We start from the raw sequence: 18,082 nt of genomic DNA on the forward strand, positions 1-18,082 counted from the left end.
ATGCCCAGGGGCCTCGCAATTTAAGAAAAGGTAACTTGTGTGAGACACTCCTAGGATTAAATCTATTTCATCTGCTTTGGCATTGGAGAATTAGAACAGTCAGGGCCTGGGTACCAGGAAGGGCAACTAAGACTCTGAGCTGAGAAGAAGAGCCAGATCTGGATGGAAAAATTAGGACATGGCTATCATGGCCCATGGAGGGGCTAAATCCACAGGCACTGCTTTGACAATGTCCCCTTATAGCCGGAGCCCCTGAGGTGAATGAGGTGAAGTCAGCTGGAGTCTTTCCATTCACTTCAGTGTTCTCCTAGCAATTCCTCTTCCCAATTCCCTCCCCAGGGCAATTGTTGTAGTTGCTAAGGCTGCTTTCAAATAACCCAATCGAGAGTGAGCTAGCAACATCTTGTGGAGACCTCTGGGTTTTGGGTTGTTTGGTTCTGCCAACCCTCTATCCTGATAGAGATTCGTTCTTACATTTAAAGGGTGGGGTTTTTGTTATATCCTTGGGGGCAACAGTTTTAGGAAAAAAATCACTGGAGACACAGAGAGCTGTAAACCTTGTAGCAGCCATTTATTTCCACACTCAGAACTAACCAACAGCCAGCCAAGCCGGCTGGGCTATCCCCTAATAATCTAACTCAGTTGCCATAGCAACACAAGGTTCTATTACCATGACAACCAAATACACAACATATCCCTCCCCCCTTAATAAGAATGTCCCCTAAATAAAACAAACGCTAAACTAGAGAAGGAGGGTAAACTGCCTCCATTCCCAGCTAAACCCCGGGGATTATTTTGCCCCGTAACCGTGGGTTCGCCCTAGCTAAAGATCCAGCCGACAAGGAGGCCTTCTGTCTCTAGGTGGATTACGGCGGGCTTCTGGTGTTGTTGCACCTGAAAGTGTCTTGGGCACGGGCCTGACAATGGGCTCAGGGTTCGTAGGATGAATGGGTGAGGATGGGGTATCAGCTTGTGCCGGGCAGAGGGGTATCTCTGCCGCTGGCAGTAATGGAGGGGAAAAGTCAGGAACAGGTGACTCTCGATTTGGTGTCTCGCCGGAGGTGGTGAAGTCAGGCAACTCAACTAAAGATGTGTCCTGAGGACTGGTACGACCTGGCAGCAACTGATCTACATGTCACCGCCGGGTAAGATCCTCTGTAGTCCGGACTGTGTAGGAAACAGGTCCCGTTTGAGCGATGACAGTGGCAGGGACCCATTTAGCTCTAGAAGTATAATTCCGAGCCAAAACCGGCTGTCCTGGGCTAAAGGTTCAGTCTTTTGCTCTGGGTGCATGCCTGATGACTTGATCTTGCTGCTGACGTTGCACAACTTGTCGGGGTTCAGAAAGTTTCAGCAAATCAAAGCAAGTGCACAGCTGTCGTCCCTTCATTAGAAAGGCCGGGGATGCCTTGGTCGTAGCATGAGGTGTGTTTCTGTAGGATAGTAAGAAGGTGTCCAGACGCTTTTTAATGGACAATTGTCCCCTTGCCGATTTCAAAGCTTGTTTCATTGTCTGCACAAATCTTTCAGCTAATCCATTGGTGGATGGATGATATGGTGCTGAAGTGATGTGGTGTATCCCATTTGCCTTCATAAACTTTTGAAACTCCTGAGAGACAAACTGCGGTCAGTTGTCACTCACAAGTTGTTCTGGCAGACCGAAACGACTAAAGAGTCCTCGTAGGGTTTGGATAGTACTCTCTGCAGTAGTGGACTGCATTATAGAGACTTCTGGCCATTCAGAATGGGTATCTACCACCACCAAGAACATGCTTCCTTCAAGGCGGCCAGCGAAGTCAACGTGAATACGTTGCCATGGGTTTTCAGGTCAGTCCCATGGATGTAGGGGTCCCCACTGGGGTGCATTTCTCACACCCTGACAAAACATACAAGCTCTTGCCTTCTCTTCAATAGCACTGTCCAATCCAGGCCACCAAAAATAGCTTTGTGCAATTTCCTTCATGCGCACTATTCCACAGTGACCGGAATGGAGCTGTTCTAACAGCTGTGATCTCAGTGGTGGTGGGATAATGACATGTCTCCCCCACAACAAACAACCAAATTGGATTGATAACTCCATTCTCCGGGACCTGTAGGTAACAAGGTCGGGTGAGACCAGAGAGGTTCGTCGAGATGTTCCATGCATCACCAGGTCAATAACTTGGGACAATACTGGGTCAACTCGAGTTGCCTTCTTTACCTGAGTAGCGGTGATGGGTGTATTCTCTACCTGTTCAAAGTAAAAGATTTCCTTCTGGGCACTATTTCGACGGTTGACTGGCAAAGGCAGCCTTGAGAGACCAGCCGCATTGCCGTGCAGAGTAGATTTACGATATTTGATTTCATATGTGTGCGCGGAAAGCAACAGTGTCCACCGTTGCATATGACTAGCAGCTAATGGAGGAATGCCGCTGTGGGGTCCAAAAATTGAAGTCAGGGGTCGATGGTCTGTGAGAAGAGTAAACTTCCGTCTGAACAGATACTGATGAAACTTCCGAATTCTGAAAATGATTCCCAATGCCTCGTGTTCGATTTGGGCATAGATAGTTTCTGCTTTGCTTAGAGTGCGTGAAGCAAAAGCAATAGGTCGCTTTTCTCCCGAAGGCAAGATGTGTGACACGACTGCTCCCACTCCATAAGGGGACGCATCGCAGGCCAACTGTAGGGGTAAGGATGGATCAAAGTGCGTCAGAACTTCAGAATTTAGCAATGAATCCTTAGCTTTGTTAAAGACAACATCACAGGCTTCAGTCCACTTCCAGGCCTTGTTCTGCCCAAGGAGTTCGTGAAGTGGTTTCAGCAGTGTGGCTAACTGTGAGATGAACTTTCCATAATAGTTCAATAGTCCTAGAAACGAGTGAAGCTGGCTAACATTTTGAGGAGGGGGAGCCTCCATAATAGCCTTAACTTTGGCAGGGCCTTACGAAGACCTGTAGCATCAATGATGTGTCCCAAATATTCAACAGAGGGCTGGAAGAATTCACACTTGTCTTTGCGACTCGCAGTCGGTACTCTTCCAGTCTTTGTAGGGTAGCCTCTAAATTCTTTAGGTGATCCTCCTCATTCCTTCCAGTGACCAGGATGTCATCCAGATAGCACTGGACTCCTGGCAAGCCACACAAGATCTGGTCCATAGCCCTCTGGAACAGGGCGGGAGCAGATGTTATTCCGAAGGGTAGGCAAAAGTATCGATAAAGCCCCTTATGCATCACAATAGTCAACAGCTCTTGGGACTTTTCAACATGCATCTGTAAATACGCTTGACTCAGATCAATCTTACTGAACTTTTGTCCCCCAGCCAGGCCTGCGAAGAGGTCATCGATGCGGGGAAGCGGGTATTGCTCTGCACACAACACTGGGTTGACAGTGACCTTAAAATCACCGCAAATCCAGAGGGAGCCATCTTTCTTCACTATTGGAACAATAGGAGTTGCCCATGGGCTATGGGTAACTGGTATTAAGACTCCATTTGTGACCAGGCGCTCCAGGTCCGCTTCAACCTTCGGCCTGATGGCATATGGCACAGTTCGGGCTTTCAGATATTTTGGATGACTGTCAGGTTTAATGTTCAATGTCACAGTGATTCCCTTCATACTTGCCAGATCCTCTCCAAAAACAGCAGCATGTCTCCTTAGTACAGTGGTCAGACCGGTTTCTTCTTTAGTCACTCAGTGCACTTCTGCCCAATTCAGCTGGACCTTCCTAAGCCAAGACCTACCCATTAAGGCTGGGTAATTACCTCTCACCACAAACAGTGGCAATTTAGCAGCCTGTCCATTGAGCACCGCCTTAATGTCAGTAGTGCCCAACATGGGCACAGCTTCTCCCATATGTCTTCAGCACTGTTTTTGTTGCTTTAAGCGGAAGATGCTGTAGCTTTTCTTTATACACAGTCTCTGAGATGAGCGAAACGGCTGCACCGGTGTACAGTTCCATGCATATAGGTTTGCCATCCAACAACGGGGTTACCCAGTATTCATGTAAGACCACTGCCAAAGACAAAACGTGGAGCGGTTCCTCTTCTTGTGAGAAGGTGTCTCCTTGGCCATCCTGGGTCTGCTCTAGGGTATGCAGATTTCCCTTTTTGGTTGGCCAGACCACAGGCCTCTTTTTCTTTTGTTTACAGGCACACGCAACGTGCCCCTTTTTGCCACAGTGTCGACACACCAGGTCCTTACACCAGCATTCTGATGCAGGGTGACCCGGCTTACCACAGCGATAACATTCCTGACTCCGCACAGTTTTGTGGGTAGGTTCTTGTGACACCTTATGCACCCTAGGGGATGCACCGATGGATTGTGCTTCCTTTGTAGCCAGTTCCATGGAGACAGCTATCAATGGGCTTCTGTAAGGTAAGCTGAGCTTCTGTCAATAGGCGCTTCCTTATAGCTTCACTGTGCAGGCCACACACTAACCTGTCACGTAGGGCATCATTTAACATCTCCTTAAATTCACAGTGTTCTGCAAGCTCTCTCAAAGTTGCTATACGTTGTACAACTGTTTCATCATCTTTCTGGTCTCTTTTGTGGAACCAATATCTTTCAGCAATTACCAGTGGTTTTGGAGAAAAATGGGACCCCAGAATTTCCACAATGTCACTGGAAGATTTAGTCTCTGGTTTAACAGGGTGCAGTAAGCTGCGTAACAGGGAGTAGGTCTTAGCCCCTACAACACTTAAGAATATTGGCACCTTCTTCACTTCTGTAATGTCATTTGCAATAACAAAAAGCTCAAAACACTCAGTATATACAAGCCATTGCACTATAGTCTCCTCAAAAGGTTCCAGAGTCCCTGTAAGTGCAGCCATGGTTTTAGTTTCAGTTTGCACAGTCAGTGCAAACAAGCCAGTTCTCACCCCCTTCCAGCAGCAAACAAGGTTTGTTTGTTGTTTTTTTTTGTTGTACCTTAACTTCTACTTCCTTCTGTTGCTGGGGCAGCACAGATATCCCATCCTCATTGCCACGTTGTTATATCCTTGGGGGCAACAGTTTTAGGAAGAAATCACTGGAGACACAGAGAGCTGTAAACCTTGTAGCAGCCATTTATTTCTACACTCAGAACTAACCAACAGCCAGCCAAGCTGGCTGGGCTATCCCCTAATAATCTAACTCAGTTGCCATAGCAACACAAGATTCTATTATCACGACAACCAAATACACAACAGTTTTCAAAAGGACCAAAGGGTCAGGTTTTTAAAGGTATTTAGATGCCTAAAGAGGCATATAGATATCTAATGGGGTTTTCAAAAGTGCCTATGTAATATCGACAGACCCTGGTCATCAGCGGGTGGGATCGAACCTGGGGCCTCTGGAGCTTAGTGCATGAGTCTCTACTGCATGAACTAAAAGCCAACTGGTTGTTAGCTAAGGCTGTAGCACAAACTCATTAATCTCTCTCTCTAAGTGGTCTCAGTGCCACTAAATGGGACAGAACACCACACCCAGGAGGTGTGTGGGTTACACCTACTCCAATGGGAGTTAGGTGCCTAGAGCCTTCAAAAAGTTCACTAGGCATCTACTTGCCTTTACAAATTTGTCCCTAAGTGACTTAGGAATTTTTCAGAATGCCACCCAAAGCTCCGTGGGGCAGGAACTATACATTCTTGTGTGTTTGTACAGCGCCTAGCACAACAGGGGCCTGATCCTGATTGGGGTATCTGGACCCTATACATTCTAATCATAATAAGAATATCTTAACCCACAGAGATCCTGGCACTCCTGACAACTGTTCTGAGCCTTCCAGCTAAGCCTGTGGCAATGCAATCTGTAAATGCACATAGCCAGCTGTCAGGGGATTGCCTCTGGAAACCACACTACCACGGGAGCAGGCAGGAGTCTGGCACCAATAGAAGGTTTCCTAGTGCAGCATGGCAAAAGAATCTGTCCTCTCTTCTCACTCCCTGAAAATTTATCTCAGAGCCAGTTGATTATTCAGTGCCCTCTATTTCTGGGTAACTAAAATAACAAATAGAGGCCAACTCAACTCTCCAGAATACTTCATGGTGCTGCTATGGGAATTCGCAGGCTTATGTCCGTAGAGAGGAATGTAACTGTGCCACCCTTTCATATCACCACGTAACAGCACAACATGCAGGACAAGTGCAGCACCACATCTAAACACAGAATCACAAGGCCTTCTCCATTACTGGGCCCAAAGCAGTCTGCAGTGTAACAGCATTCGTCACATCGGTGGGGAGCACAGGTAAGGCTCATGCTATACCACAACCCCAGTGCAACAGACACAATTTATGCACCAGCACAGCTTCATGAAACGCCCGGATCAAAACGGCCCTGGTGCACAAGACACGCTCCATGTGAACACACCTGTCCATGAATGCCACAGCTGGAAGTGACAAGGCTTTTAACATCTGAGGCTCTAGTAAGAAAAAAATCAGAGTAGATGACACCTGTTCCCTGATCCATTTCATTGGTCAATAAAGTACAATTCCTGTTGTAAATCCAATCATCAGTTCACAAACTGTCTAGCTGTGGGACCAAGGCTCCTTGGTAAGATCACTGGGACGCGTGGCATTTGTCTGACATCCTACCCATGGGCTAGTCTGTTAATCAGCCAACTTTTCAAACAAAAATGTTTGGGTGTGGATGGAAGTAAAGCAGCTAATGATACAGGTAAGAACCTGGTTTTCATCCTCTGCAAAGTATGAACTCTGGAAAACGCGGAGTTCAGTGGTGGAGAGTTGTTTTTTAATTATGTTTAATAGAACCTGGACTTCAGAAGAGCACTGGTCATGGCAATTTGCCCAGAGCAAGGAAGCACTGACCTGGAATAACAGGGGGCTTTGCCTTTAGCTTTCCCTGTCCCCACACCTTTCAGCAGAGTTAGAATGAGTCAGATACCCATTATTATTTATATTTCAGGAGTGCCCAAAGGTCCTCACTGAGCTTGAGGTCCATCACACCAGTTGCTGGTACACAGGGCCGGCTCCAGGCACCAGCCTGGCAAGCAGGTGCTTGGGGCGGCTGCTCCAGAGAGGGGTGGCACGTCCAGCTATTTGGTGGCAATTCGTCGGACGATCCCTCACTCCCGCTCGGAGCGAAGGACCTCCCGCTGAATTGCCGCCGCAGATCGCGATCGTGGCTGTTTGTTTTGGTTTTTTTTTTTGGTTGCTTGGGGCAGCCAAAACCCTGGAGCCGGCCCTGCTGGTACAAACACAGAGTCAGAGACAGTCCCTGCCTAGGTTGCCAGTTTTGGTTGGACGTATTCCTGGAGGTTCCATCACATGACATATTCTTTAATTAAAGATTAATCTTTAATTCCTGGAGACTCCAGGCCTATCCTAGAGGGTTGGCAACCCTATCCCTGCCTCAAGTTATTGCAGGAGCGACACACGCCCTCTTGGAGGGAGACTTTAGTGAATCTGAGTCGGTGTCTCCTTTTTTGCAGAGAAGAACAACTAAGTCTAAGGGCTGGGTTTTCAGAATTTCACAATTTTCTTGTGGAAATCTGGCTCCAACTGCACGTGCTCACTTAAAAGGCTGGCCCTGGAAGGAGGAAGTTACAGATTCCTGATGGGCGCCGCCTCCATCTCTAGCCAGCCTGAAATGGTACCACCAGCAACACTTTGTCAGGCAGCAAACTGGGGCTTTTGCTGGCACATGTAAACCTAGGATTGCTCCTGGTATGCCTGAAAATGGGAACGTGCTTGCGAGAACGAGAAGCCAAGCGGATTGCATTCAGATTAGAGTTCTGGATGCCTCCCCTGCATCGTTCCAGGATAGTCACCCCAGAAGGGGGCTGAGCACAGAGCACCATCATGTTTCCAGCTCTTCCTGCTTGCGAAGAGAATTGCTCTGGCAGCAGGGCACAGGAAGACTGACACATGACAAGCAGAGAGACATTCACGCATGTCCATTAACTTCTCTGGGCAGGCAACATATATACACCATATAAGACCCGGGGGGCTCCTTTGGCCCTAATCCATCTTCACATTCACTTAAATAAGACATGATAAGCAAGTTATTTCACAGAGATTGCAGCATGCCTCACAGGTGTCAGAAGATGTGAGGGCGGAGGGCCAAGTGGGGTTAAGCCCTCCAAGAAGTGCAGCGATTGCCCTGAAATGCACCGCTTGAGATGCCTCAGTATTACTATGCAACTGAATGAATATGTACGCGGAAGTCAAAGCTGTGCATTGGCATGGCTGTGACGAGCTGCGATCCACAGTCCTAAAGCCATAATGTCATTTACAAAGCCATCTCCTCACTGGAAATGTCTTCACGCCTTCTTGCAGGACAACTGCATTTGTTTTATTGTAGTTATCAGCTCCTGAGGCAAGAACGTTAGCAATGCAAAGCTCCATGTGTATGTACAGGGGTCACTAAATGATGCTGTGTATTTATATTACGGCAGTGCCGAGAGGCCCAAACTGACATTAGGGCCCCATTGTACTAGGCGCAGTACACAGACATAAACCCTGCCCCAAACAACTTGCAACCTCAGTAGACAGGGGAAACAGAAGTGAAGTGACTTGTCCCAGGAATCAAACCCAGGTCTCCTGACTCCAACCTCCACTGGCCCCCACACGGCCACTCTCTAAACAAACATCTGGCAGGAGAGCATTTGTTTTCAATAGGTCGCTTAGTCTGTTCTACTGATCCCTGAAAGAAAACAGTAACTAACAACAACAGTGCTGCTGACTTTAGCAAAGGAATCACGCGTCTCATGGTTGCGGAGCCTGCAGTGGCAGCTCTTGTGATGATGCATAAAGTTCCTCTGTTCCCACCATTTTCAGGGCTGGTTTGGAAACATGGGCTGTGCTCTGAGTGAGAGCTTGTGGGGCGCAGAACCTGGCCCCAGCCTTGCCACATCAGACCCTATGGGAGTAGAATGGAGCAGAGGGTTGTGGAGTTGGGGAAGAACTACTGCAAGAGCCAGGGGCAGGGAGAAAAGGAAGCTGGGGTGAGAGGGGGAATCTGGGAAGCAGTTTCTGGATCCCAGGGACAGGGGTGGTTCTGGGGCAGCGGAGAGGAAGGATAAATAAAATAAAAATGACGTATTTTTAGCTATTTCTGCAATTAATTATAATTGGATCCATTTTTGTAAATAAAACATTGTCATTATTACTGGACAGTTTATCTAGTAGATCACAATTATGCGAAGCAGGCAGAAGGATTTAAAAGAAATGTATGAAATGCATTGAATATGAGGAGGAATTCAAAAGAAATAATGTTTAAGGATGATAAATGTAGTCACTGCACTCAAAATGGGTTGTGTAGTTATGTCAAAATGGCCCAAAACCATAAATCTCTCTGGTCTTAAATCTTATCCAGCTAAGCATCAGTCTTGAAGTCAGTCCACATTGTCCATCTGTCTTAGGGTTTGTACACTGGCCCATCATAATTGAGGTGTGAGGGGCACATACAGCTCATGTTTTCTGAAATAAGGGCATGATTCTTTGTGTCTGACTTATGAATGAGCAGGTGACTGTACCAGAGAATGGGAGGGAAATCTGGGGGGAAGGGTCAGGGAGGAATGGGGTGGGGGACTGGGTGGAGGGGAACTAGGAGGGCAGAGCTCAAGACAGTCATAGGAAATTAATGACATTTTGCCTGTTTTAAAGGGTCAGTGGAGTCTCTACCCAGCAGTCAGGGAGAGGGATGCATGTGTGTGTGTGTGTGCATTAAAGGTTGTCTTTTCAACCCAAAATGACCACACGCTCACTGGCAGAGGAGCAAAGGGGAGTCAAACAACAGAGTAAAAGCCATGATTTGGTGGGTTTTTCAAATCTCAGGATTTGGGGGCTAATCTCAGGATTTCTGCTCTCTTGCAGCTGGCAATACTGCAATAAGTTCAGTTCTTTTACACGTTCTGCACCCCCAGTGCATTCCTGGCAAGGAGAAGAAGAGGGTGAGCATCCTGACTGGGGAGGCTCATGCTGCCCCCAGCAGATGTGGTGGGGAGTTACACCCCCCAGGAGGAGATCAAGTCACTTACCCATGTTCATTTGGGCAAACTCGTACCGGTCAGAGAGGAAGTGTGGAAGGGTCACCAGGAAAGCCCCCAGAGCCAGCAGCAGGCCCCCCAAGCCGATAAGCCGGGGGCGGTGAACTCGATTGCCAAAGTAGCTGACGAAGATGATGAGGGCGACATTGCCAATCTGGGGTGGGGAGAGCAAAGTGGAGAGAATGTCATAGAGGGCAGGAAGGAGACGCATGTCTGAGGGTCTATTCTCCATTGGGGCCTCTGGATGCTACAATCAGCAAAATGAAAAGCACAACAGACACCATGCACTGAGAGAAAGGGGTGGGGGTCACTACAAAGGCATCATTAGCCACCCTGTGCTGAGACAGCACCTCACAGCATCTCCTCTGACAGGATAGACTTAGGGTATGTCTACACTACAAAGTTAAGTCGACTTAATTTAAGTTGAGGTCCACCCACCGCAGTAATTAAGTCGGTCAGGCATGTCCACACCACGCTCACTGTGACAGTGGAGTGCGTCCTCACTAGCAGCGCTTGCTTCAATGCAGAGAGCAGTGCACCATGGGTAGCTTTCCCACAGTGCAACTAGCCGCAGGTGGGGTTGGAATGGACTTGCAATGCCTCATGGGACCAAAACATAGTTGCAGGGGGGAATGGGAACATGGCTTGGACCTCCCATGATGCAGCTTCCTCCCTCCCTCCCTACCCTGCTATTAATGGCAAACCCATGTTTATTTGTGCCTTTTTTCAAAATCCAGGCTTAGCCGCATGTAGCCCGAGAAGCATGGACCCTGCTCAGCTGTGCAATATTGTTGTGAGCATTACAAACACCTCGCGTCTTATCCTGCAGTATTTCCAGAGCTAAGATAGGAGCTATCACATGGAACATTGTGATGTCTTTCAAGCAGCGCTGCTGTAAGCCATAGAATGAAACAATTCCTGGTCGCTGCTGGCAGTCATGCAGCAGTTGAACACAGTGGAGCAGCATTTCTGGTCCTGGGAAACAAGCACTGACTGGTGGGATCACATTATTATGCAGCTATGGGATGATGAGCAGTGGCTGCAGAACTTTCGAATGCAGAAGGTCACTTTCCAGGAATGTTATGCAGAGCTTTCCCCATCCCTGAAGCGCAGCAATACTAAAATGAGACCTGCTCTGACAGTGGAGAAGCAAGTAGTGATTGCTCTGTGGAAGCTTGCAATGCCAAATTGCTACTGGTCAGGGGGAATCAATTTGGAGTTGGTAGATCCACCGTGGGAGTTATTGTGATCCATGTTTGCAGGGCCATTAATAGACTTCTGTTAAGAAGGGTAGTGACTCTGGGCATTGTGCAGAACATAGTGGATGGTTTTGCATGATGGGGTTCCCTAACTGCGGTGGAGCTACTGATGAAATGCATATCCCTATCTTGGCACCAGACCATCTTGCCAAAGAGTACATACACAGAAAGGGGTACTTCTCAATGGTGTTGCAAGCGCTGGTGGATCACAGGGGGCATTTCATCGACTTCAACTGGGATGGTCAGGAAAGGCGCATGACGCACGCATCTTTAGGAACATAGATCTGTTCAGAAAGCTGCAAGCAGGGACTTTCTTTCCAGATCACACAATAACCATTGATGATGTTGAAATGCCAATTGTGATCCTGGAGACCCAGCCTACCCCATGGCTTATGAAGCTGTACGCCGGCCACCTGGAAAGCAGTAAGGAGTGGTTCAACAATAGGCTGAACAGCTGCAGAACAGTGGTGGAATGTGCCTTTGAATATTTAAAGAATCACTGTCGTTGTTTGCTTATTAAGTTAGACCTCAGTGAAAGCAGTATCCCTATTGTTATCGCTGCCTGCTGTGTGCTCCCTAATATCTGTGAGACAAAGGGAGAAACATTTCTGTAGGGATGAGAAGTGGAGGCAGAGAGGCTGGCAGCTAATTCTGAGCAGCCAGATACCAAGGTAATAAGAAGAGTCCAGTGAGGAGCTCTGTGTCTCCAGAAGGCTTTGAAAACCCATTTCAGTAATGAGCCACAGTAACGTGCGCCACTTATCTGTTTTGTGCCTTCCCATACCATCCACGCCATTGCATCAATTTCCCTGTGCCTCCCCTCCTCCCCCAAGGTCCCCATTCTTGAAATAAATAAAGAATATTTAATTCTCCAAATGTTGACTTTTATGGCACAAACATAAAGAAACTGAAAGAACAGAAAAATAATTTAACCTTGGGCAAACAGTGGGATAAAATTGGAAGGGGAGAAACCAAGTCAGCTTGTCTGTAAAAACACAGAAGTCTTGACCATCAAAGGTCTTCACTTTGGGTCAGGATCTCCACCATTACCACACTGTGAAATTTCAGATGTAAACATCTGAAAATGTGAAATTGACTAATTTTAAAACCATATGACTGTGAAATTGACCAAAATGAGCCATGACCTTGCTAGGGACCTATTCATGTGCTAAAGCTCCGCAGGTTTCCTTAAAACACCAAAGTGGAGCATCTGAATTCCAGACTTGGCTTCTTGTTGTCTGGGTTGTCATGGATTGGGGCAGACTCTGCCAGAAGAAAGGGTTCCACTCAGCTACCAGCTAGTTAACAGCTGTTACTGTTGGATGATTTAGGCTTCTTCGTATCCTCAGCTGATGTAAACCACCGTGGCTCTATTGACATCAGTGGGGCTATGCTGATTCACATCAGGTGACGATCTGGCCCTAGATAGCTTTCAACACGCACACAAAAATATGCTCCATAACAATCCCCTCAATGTTGTGTTGATAAGAATTTGAATATACGACTAACACAACTAAATCCCCACGTGATGCTTTGGAAATGTCCCTTTTGGGAGCTGGCATAAACTCACAACCTTCCCTCCCCCCGCAATTCAGTGATAAAGTCACAATCCATCACCACCTCCTTTCCCATTTGTTCCTGGCAGAAATATGCTCTGGCATCTGGAGCTCTGTAATGTGAGGTGATGTTTGGATCTAGGTGTTCAGTTTGAAGCTATTTCCCTAGTATTGCTGTAGAGATCTCAAAACAATTCTACAGAGCATACGATTTATAGCCAAAATGGGTGAGTTGCATAAAGTTATAATTACATGGGTTTTGTCAGTTTGGAACAAACTTAACATTATTAAATTAGTTATTTGTGTCTAAATATCCTTTTTTATATATTTGTGTGGCCTGACTCATTTGTCCCTTGTGATTCTTGGAATTTCTTTAATAGTAAATGAGAAAATTTTATAATCCCAGAAAGACAGGCAGGGGAGCTCACATAAAAATCTTATAAAGCATTGAAACAAAGACAACTCTGTTGTTTGAAAATTGATGGTCTCTGAATAAGATGACAGAGACTGTTATTTCAACTACCTCACAGTTATTGCTGTAATGGAATGTCCCACATGCTGTTGTCTGCCTTGCTTGAAGATAAAGTCTCTAAGCACAGGGCAATATCTTTTATGGATGAGAAGTACTGGGGACGTTAGTATGTCCCAGCTGTGAGTGTTAGAACATGGTTCAGGGCTTTGCCAGAACATTTCAGGGGAACCGATGTTACAATCACTTAAAGCTGGTATTTGGCACATTCAGATTGGAACTTGTATGTTTCACCACATTTTAGGTCTGAGTCAAAGCCCAAAGTCAATGGAAAGAGTCCCACTCACTTCAACGGACTTTGGATGTGGACTTGTATCTAGAATGGTTTGGAGCACAGGAAATGCACTTTCCAGAAGAATGACCACCCGGCATTGGCAGGGTGCACATTGTAAACCCATATGGATGTGGATGATGGGTATAATTTGTGACACTAAAAGCATAAGGTGGGATTTTCAAAGGTGATCAGCATTAGCCTAATTCTGCTGCCCTTGAAGTCAGTGGTAAAACTCTCATTGACTTCCAGGGCACCAGAGTCAGGCCAGTGCTGAGTGCTTTTGAATATCTGTAAGGCTAGAATTTTCAAAGAGGGAGTAGGAGAGCTGGGCAACCAACTCTCCTAGGCTTCTTTGAAAATCCCATCCTAAATCCATAATTTGTCAGTTAAGCACCCTACGTATATACAACAAGTACCATTCCAAGTAAGCAGAGCACCGGCATTTGTCCCAGAAAATGCTGAGAACATGAATGTGAATAAAATATATTAGACTTTCATAGGAACCAGATAATCTGTATTTGTTTATTTCACAAAATAAACCCAATTATGCATTCTGGGGTGCATGTATATTTTACCATTGGTTACACAGCAAGAGAAAAAAATAATTCCTCAAAATTGAGCAATCACTAACTTCCACTCCCCACACAAGAACCTGGGAAAAGAAATGGGCACCAGGCCCTAAAGGTTGACAAACATGGGCTCAGCCAGACCAGTGCAGGAAGTAAATTCCAGAGATTAAGATTTTCCAATAAGAACATTTAGTACCCAGACAATTACATCTCAGGCTGTTAGCTGGCGTGCCCTAGTGACCTCAGAACCAGAGAGCTTTCCAGTGAAATGCAATAATCTAACCTAAAAGTCACTGAGGCAGAGATCACAGTGGTGACATCCAGATCTGAGAGAAAAAGCTCACAAAAATCTGGCCTGGCATAAGTGAGAAAAAGGGGCTTGGAGGTACCAATGGCACCAGTGATTCCAGGAGGAAACAGGGATCCAAAAGTACTGCTGTGAACTGCTTTGGAACAGAGAGAAGATGCAGATGGAACCACACCTTCACCCCACTTATTACTTATCCCCAACCCACTCTGGGCCAGATTTTCAGAAGGGCTCAACACACCACATGCTGAACTCTCTTGAAAAATCTGATCATATGGAACCTATGCCTGTCCGGATTAAGCATCAAAATTTTGTCCAGAAATTGGGTTAGACTGAAAATCTGTGCCATCCACAACCCATAAGAACAGGACAGAGCTGCATGATATCACAACATAGAGGTGATAGTATTACCCAAGTCATTTCAGTACCTTCCTCAGCAGCTCCACATACACATTGAACAGGAGGGACTTACAGGACCTCATGTAAGCTAAATACCCCATACAAGACTCCTAGCAATCACTCCAAACCACCCTCTAGGACCTCATGAGCAGGAAAAAGCTGGAGCCATTCAAAAGCAATAACCAAAACAATACCAAAGGTAAGGACCTCAGGCCAGCCAACAAAATATCATGGTGATTGCTGTTGAATGCTGCCGAAAGATCTAAGAAAACCAGCACGGATGCCTAACTTTCATCCACAGCAAGGAGGAGATCGTCAGCCAACAAGCCGGTATGTGGCTGGGCCGGTGCTATCTGGATAACTCCATAGTTGCCTGGAGGTGATAGGAGAGGGGGAGACAGCTGGTCAGACTGCTAGAGATAAGGCATATTTATGTGAGGGGTGGCCTAACCATCACATATGTGAAGGAAGCTGGCAACCTGCCTTTCCAAAGGGAAGTGATAATTATCTTAATGGGCCAAATTAAATTTATAGAGAACGAATGAACGAGCTAGAACAGGGGTAGGCAACCTATGGCACACGTGCCGAAGGCGGCACATGAAGTGATTTTCAGTGGCACTCACACTGCCTGGGTCCTGGCCACCGATCTGGGTGGCTCTGCATTTTAATTTAATTTTAAATGAAGCTTCTTAAACATTTTTAAAAACTTATTTACTTTACATACAACAATAGCTTAGTTATATATTATAGACTTATAGAAAGAGACCTTCTAAAAATGTTAAAATGTATTACTGGCATGCGAAACCTTAAATTAGAGTGAATAAATGATGACTCGGTACAGCACTTCTGAAAGGCTGCCGACCCCTGAGCTAGAAGGTAAAAGGAAATAAAATGTTTAGGATGAAAGGAGGAAAGAGAAGCATTAATCTGGGTGTCTGACCAGTGCTATCTAGCTAGCTACTGTCTAAGGCACTTCTACACCACATCTCACCATACCTAGTTAACTGTTGGCTTCTACATACCACTGTGCACTGATTTCATGCCAGGACCTGCATTACAATGTTAATTGAGTTTCTCCAATTGGAGCTTCCCATTTCAGGAGCCAGACGTGTAATAAGGAACAGCCTTGATGGAATTCTTGAAGAGAATGCTCTGTACATGTACAGCCGCCACCTTGTTAATTAAACACCTCTTAGGTTTTACATTTTTCCTTTCCAGACTTCCAGACTTGACTCTGCCCTAGCCAAAGACCAACCACTTGCCAAACTTCAGGTTTAAATCAAAGCTGTTCCTGAGTCATGAGGAGCTGAGTTATAACTCGAAAACAGCCAAATTGAGGCCAGCCCAGTAATACAGTGCTACTGCTACCAGAAACCATGCAGGGAATGCAAGTTCAAAGTCAGTCCGTTGCTTCAGGGTCAGCAGGAGCTGGGAACACTGGGGAGCATACTCCATTCTTAGGGCTGTTGTTGGCTGCGTCTCCTCTTAGCAATGGCCAGAAGGAGCTGAGAGCATAGGCTCTGACTCTGTGGGTGCTCCAGGGCTGGAGCACCCATGGGGAAAAATTAGCAGGTGCTCCACCCCCACCGGCAGCCAAGCTTCCCTCGCCCCCACCTCGCCTCTTTCTCCCCACCCCCTGAGCCCGCCGTGTCCTCCCCCTCCCTCCTAGCGCTTCCTGCCCACCACCTAAGAGATGTTTGGTGGCATTTAGGAGTTTCCGGGAGGGTTGGGGAGGAGCAGGTACACGGTGCGCTCAGGGGAGGAGGCAGAGAAGAGGCAGGGCAGGGGCGGGGACTTGGGGAAAAGGGGTGGAATGGGGGCGGGGCCGGGGTGGGAAAAGGCAGGGTGGGCAGAGACTTTGGGGAAGGGGTGGAATGGGGGTGGGGTGAGGGCGGTGCAGGAGCGTGAAGAGACGGTGCAGGGGCAGGGCGAGTGGTGAGGTCGAGCACCCACCAGGCAGAAGGGAAGTCAGCGCCTATGGCTGAGAGTGTTTGGTGAACAGAGGCACTGATTCACATTAACACTGCTGCAGGAGGGGAAGGGGACCAATTACACATTCCCTGTTCAGGGGCTGTAGGGCCTAGTGCATCACTGGTGCAGAGCTGAAGACTGCCTTTGCTCTTGATTCAGCAGCGTGCTTCAGTATATGCCTAACTTTAAGTGCCTTGCTGAGTCAGGGTCCTAAGTTGTGTCCCTGTTTCAATGTCCCCTATGGAGCTTTGCAGGGGCATGGAATTGCCGGGGCTCAGGTTTTCCCCAGACATGCCTCCCCGACCCCGCCATGCTTGGAGCCCTCCTTCCTCTAACCTGTCCCCACTTTGACACCGCTCAACCTTCTGCCCACCCCAGAATGCTGCATCCGTCTGCAGCTGCTGCAGAGATGGCACAGAGCAAGCAGAACTGGCTTTGTGCCTTGGCAGAGGGGCCTATGCACCTGTGGCATTCTCCAGGGGATTCATACCTGCCCTACAGCCCCTTTTGCACCAGTCTAGCTGGATCTATGGGCCCTCCTGGGCACCAGGAGTGCAGGGGAAAGAACAAAAAACCTACAATTCAGGGACTAAACCACAGCTGTAAGCCATGTCCCAGCCCAGAGTGAATGACGACATCTGAGTTAGGAATGCCTGAAAACAGGGATTTCTTATGGAAAATGCTGACAGATCCCTAATTATGGTGGCACTACTCCAGCGCTGCTATAATAAAACCTAGCAGCATTTAGTAATGCTCTATTTTAGTCCCAGGTAATGCGAAGGATTCGGTAATGTTTTGACAAATGCCCATGAAACAAATTGGGGGTTGCACCTTCATGTAACAAGACATCACACATTGCATCCAGCAGTAATTCTGAGGGCTTGGCATGACGTTCATTTCAGTTAAAACCATGGGAGTAGCCTGCCTCCACTGCAGATAGGCACCAAGATTTAGATCAGGTTCTCTTCCCAGCAGTGATTAAAGGGGGAGAACCATGTTCTAGCTTTAGCGGGTTCTCTCTCCCCTTACGTCTCTGCTAAGACTATCCCCTTAGGAGGAATAGAGTATTCCAGGTCACAGTGGCCTCTAATGAAGAGTCCCATTAGCTGCCATCCTCCAAAGCTGTGTGCAAACTATACTTCTTTCCCTGAAATGGCCCCATCCCACTGTAGCAAATGGTGGGAGCACTAGTGTAGACAGGGCTAAGGCCACCCTGGAAATTTGAAACGGTCATGCTTGTCAGAGTATGACATGA

The 18,082-nt window shown here is 47.1% G+C and overlaps 1 protein-coding gene across 1 annotated transcript in view; it reads right to left on the reverse strand.

The window, feature by feature from the left end:
• SLCO2A1 (solute carrier organic anion transporter family member 2A1) overlaps nt 1–18,082 on the reverse strand; it is an 84,417-nt gene that overhangs the window by 39,916 nt on the left and 26,419 nt on the right. The window contains exon 3 of the mRNA XM_034782044.1: nt 9,955–10,117. Coding sequence (XP_034637935.1) covers nt 9,955–10,117 — 163 coding nt within the window. The remainder of the gene's footprint in view (nt 1–9,954; nt 10,118–18,082) is intronic.

Source organism: Trachemys scripta, chromosome 9, assembly GCF_013100865.1.
Source record: "Trachemys scripta elegans isolate TJP31775 chromosome 9, CAS_Tse_1.0, whole genome shotgun sequence".
NCBI classification, from domain to species: Eukaryota; Metazoa; Chordata; order Testudines; family Emydidae; genus Trachemys; species Trachemys scripta.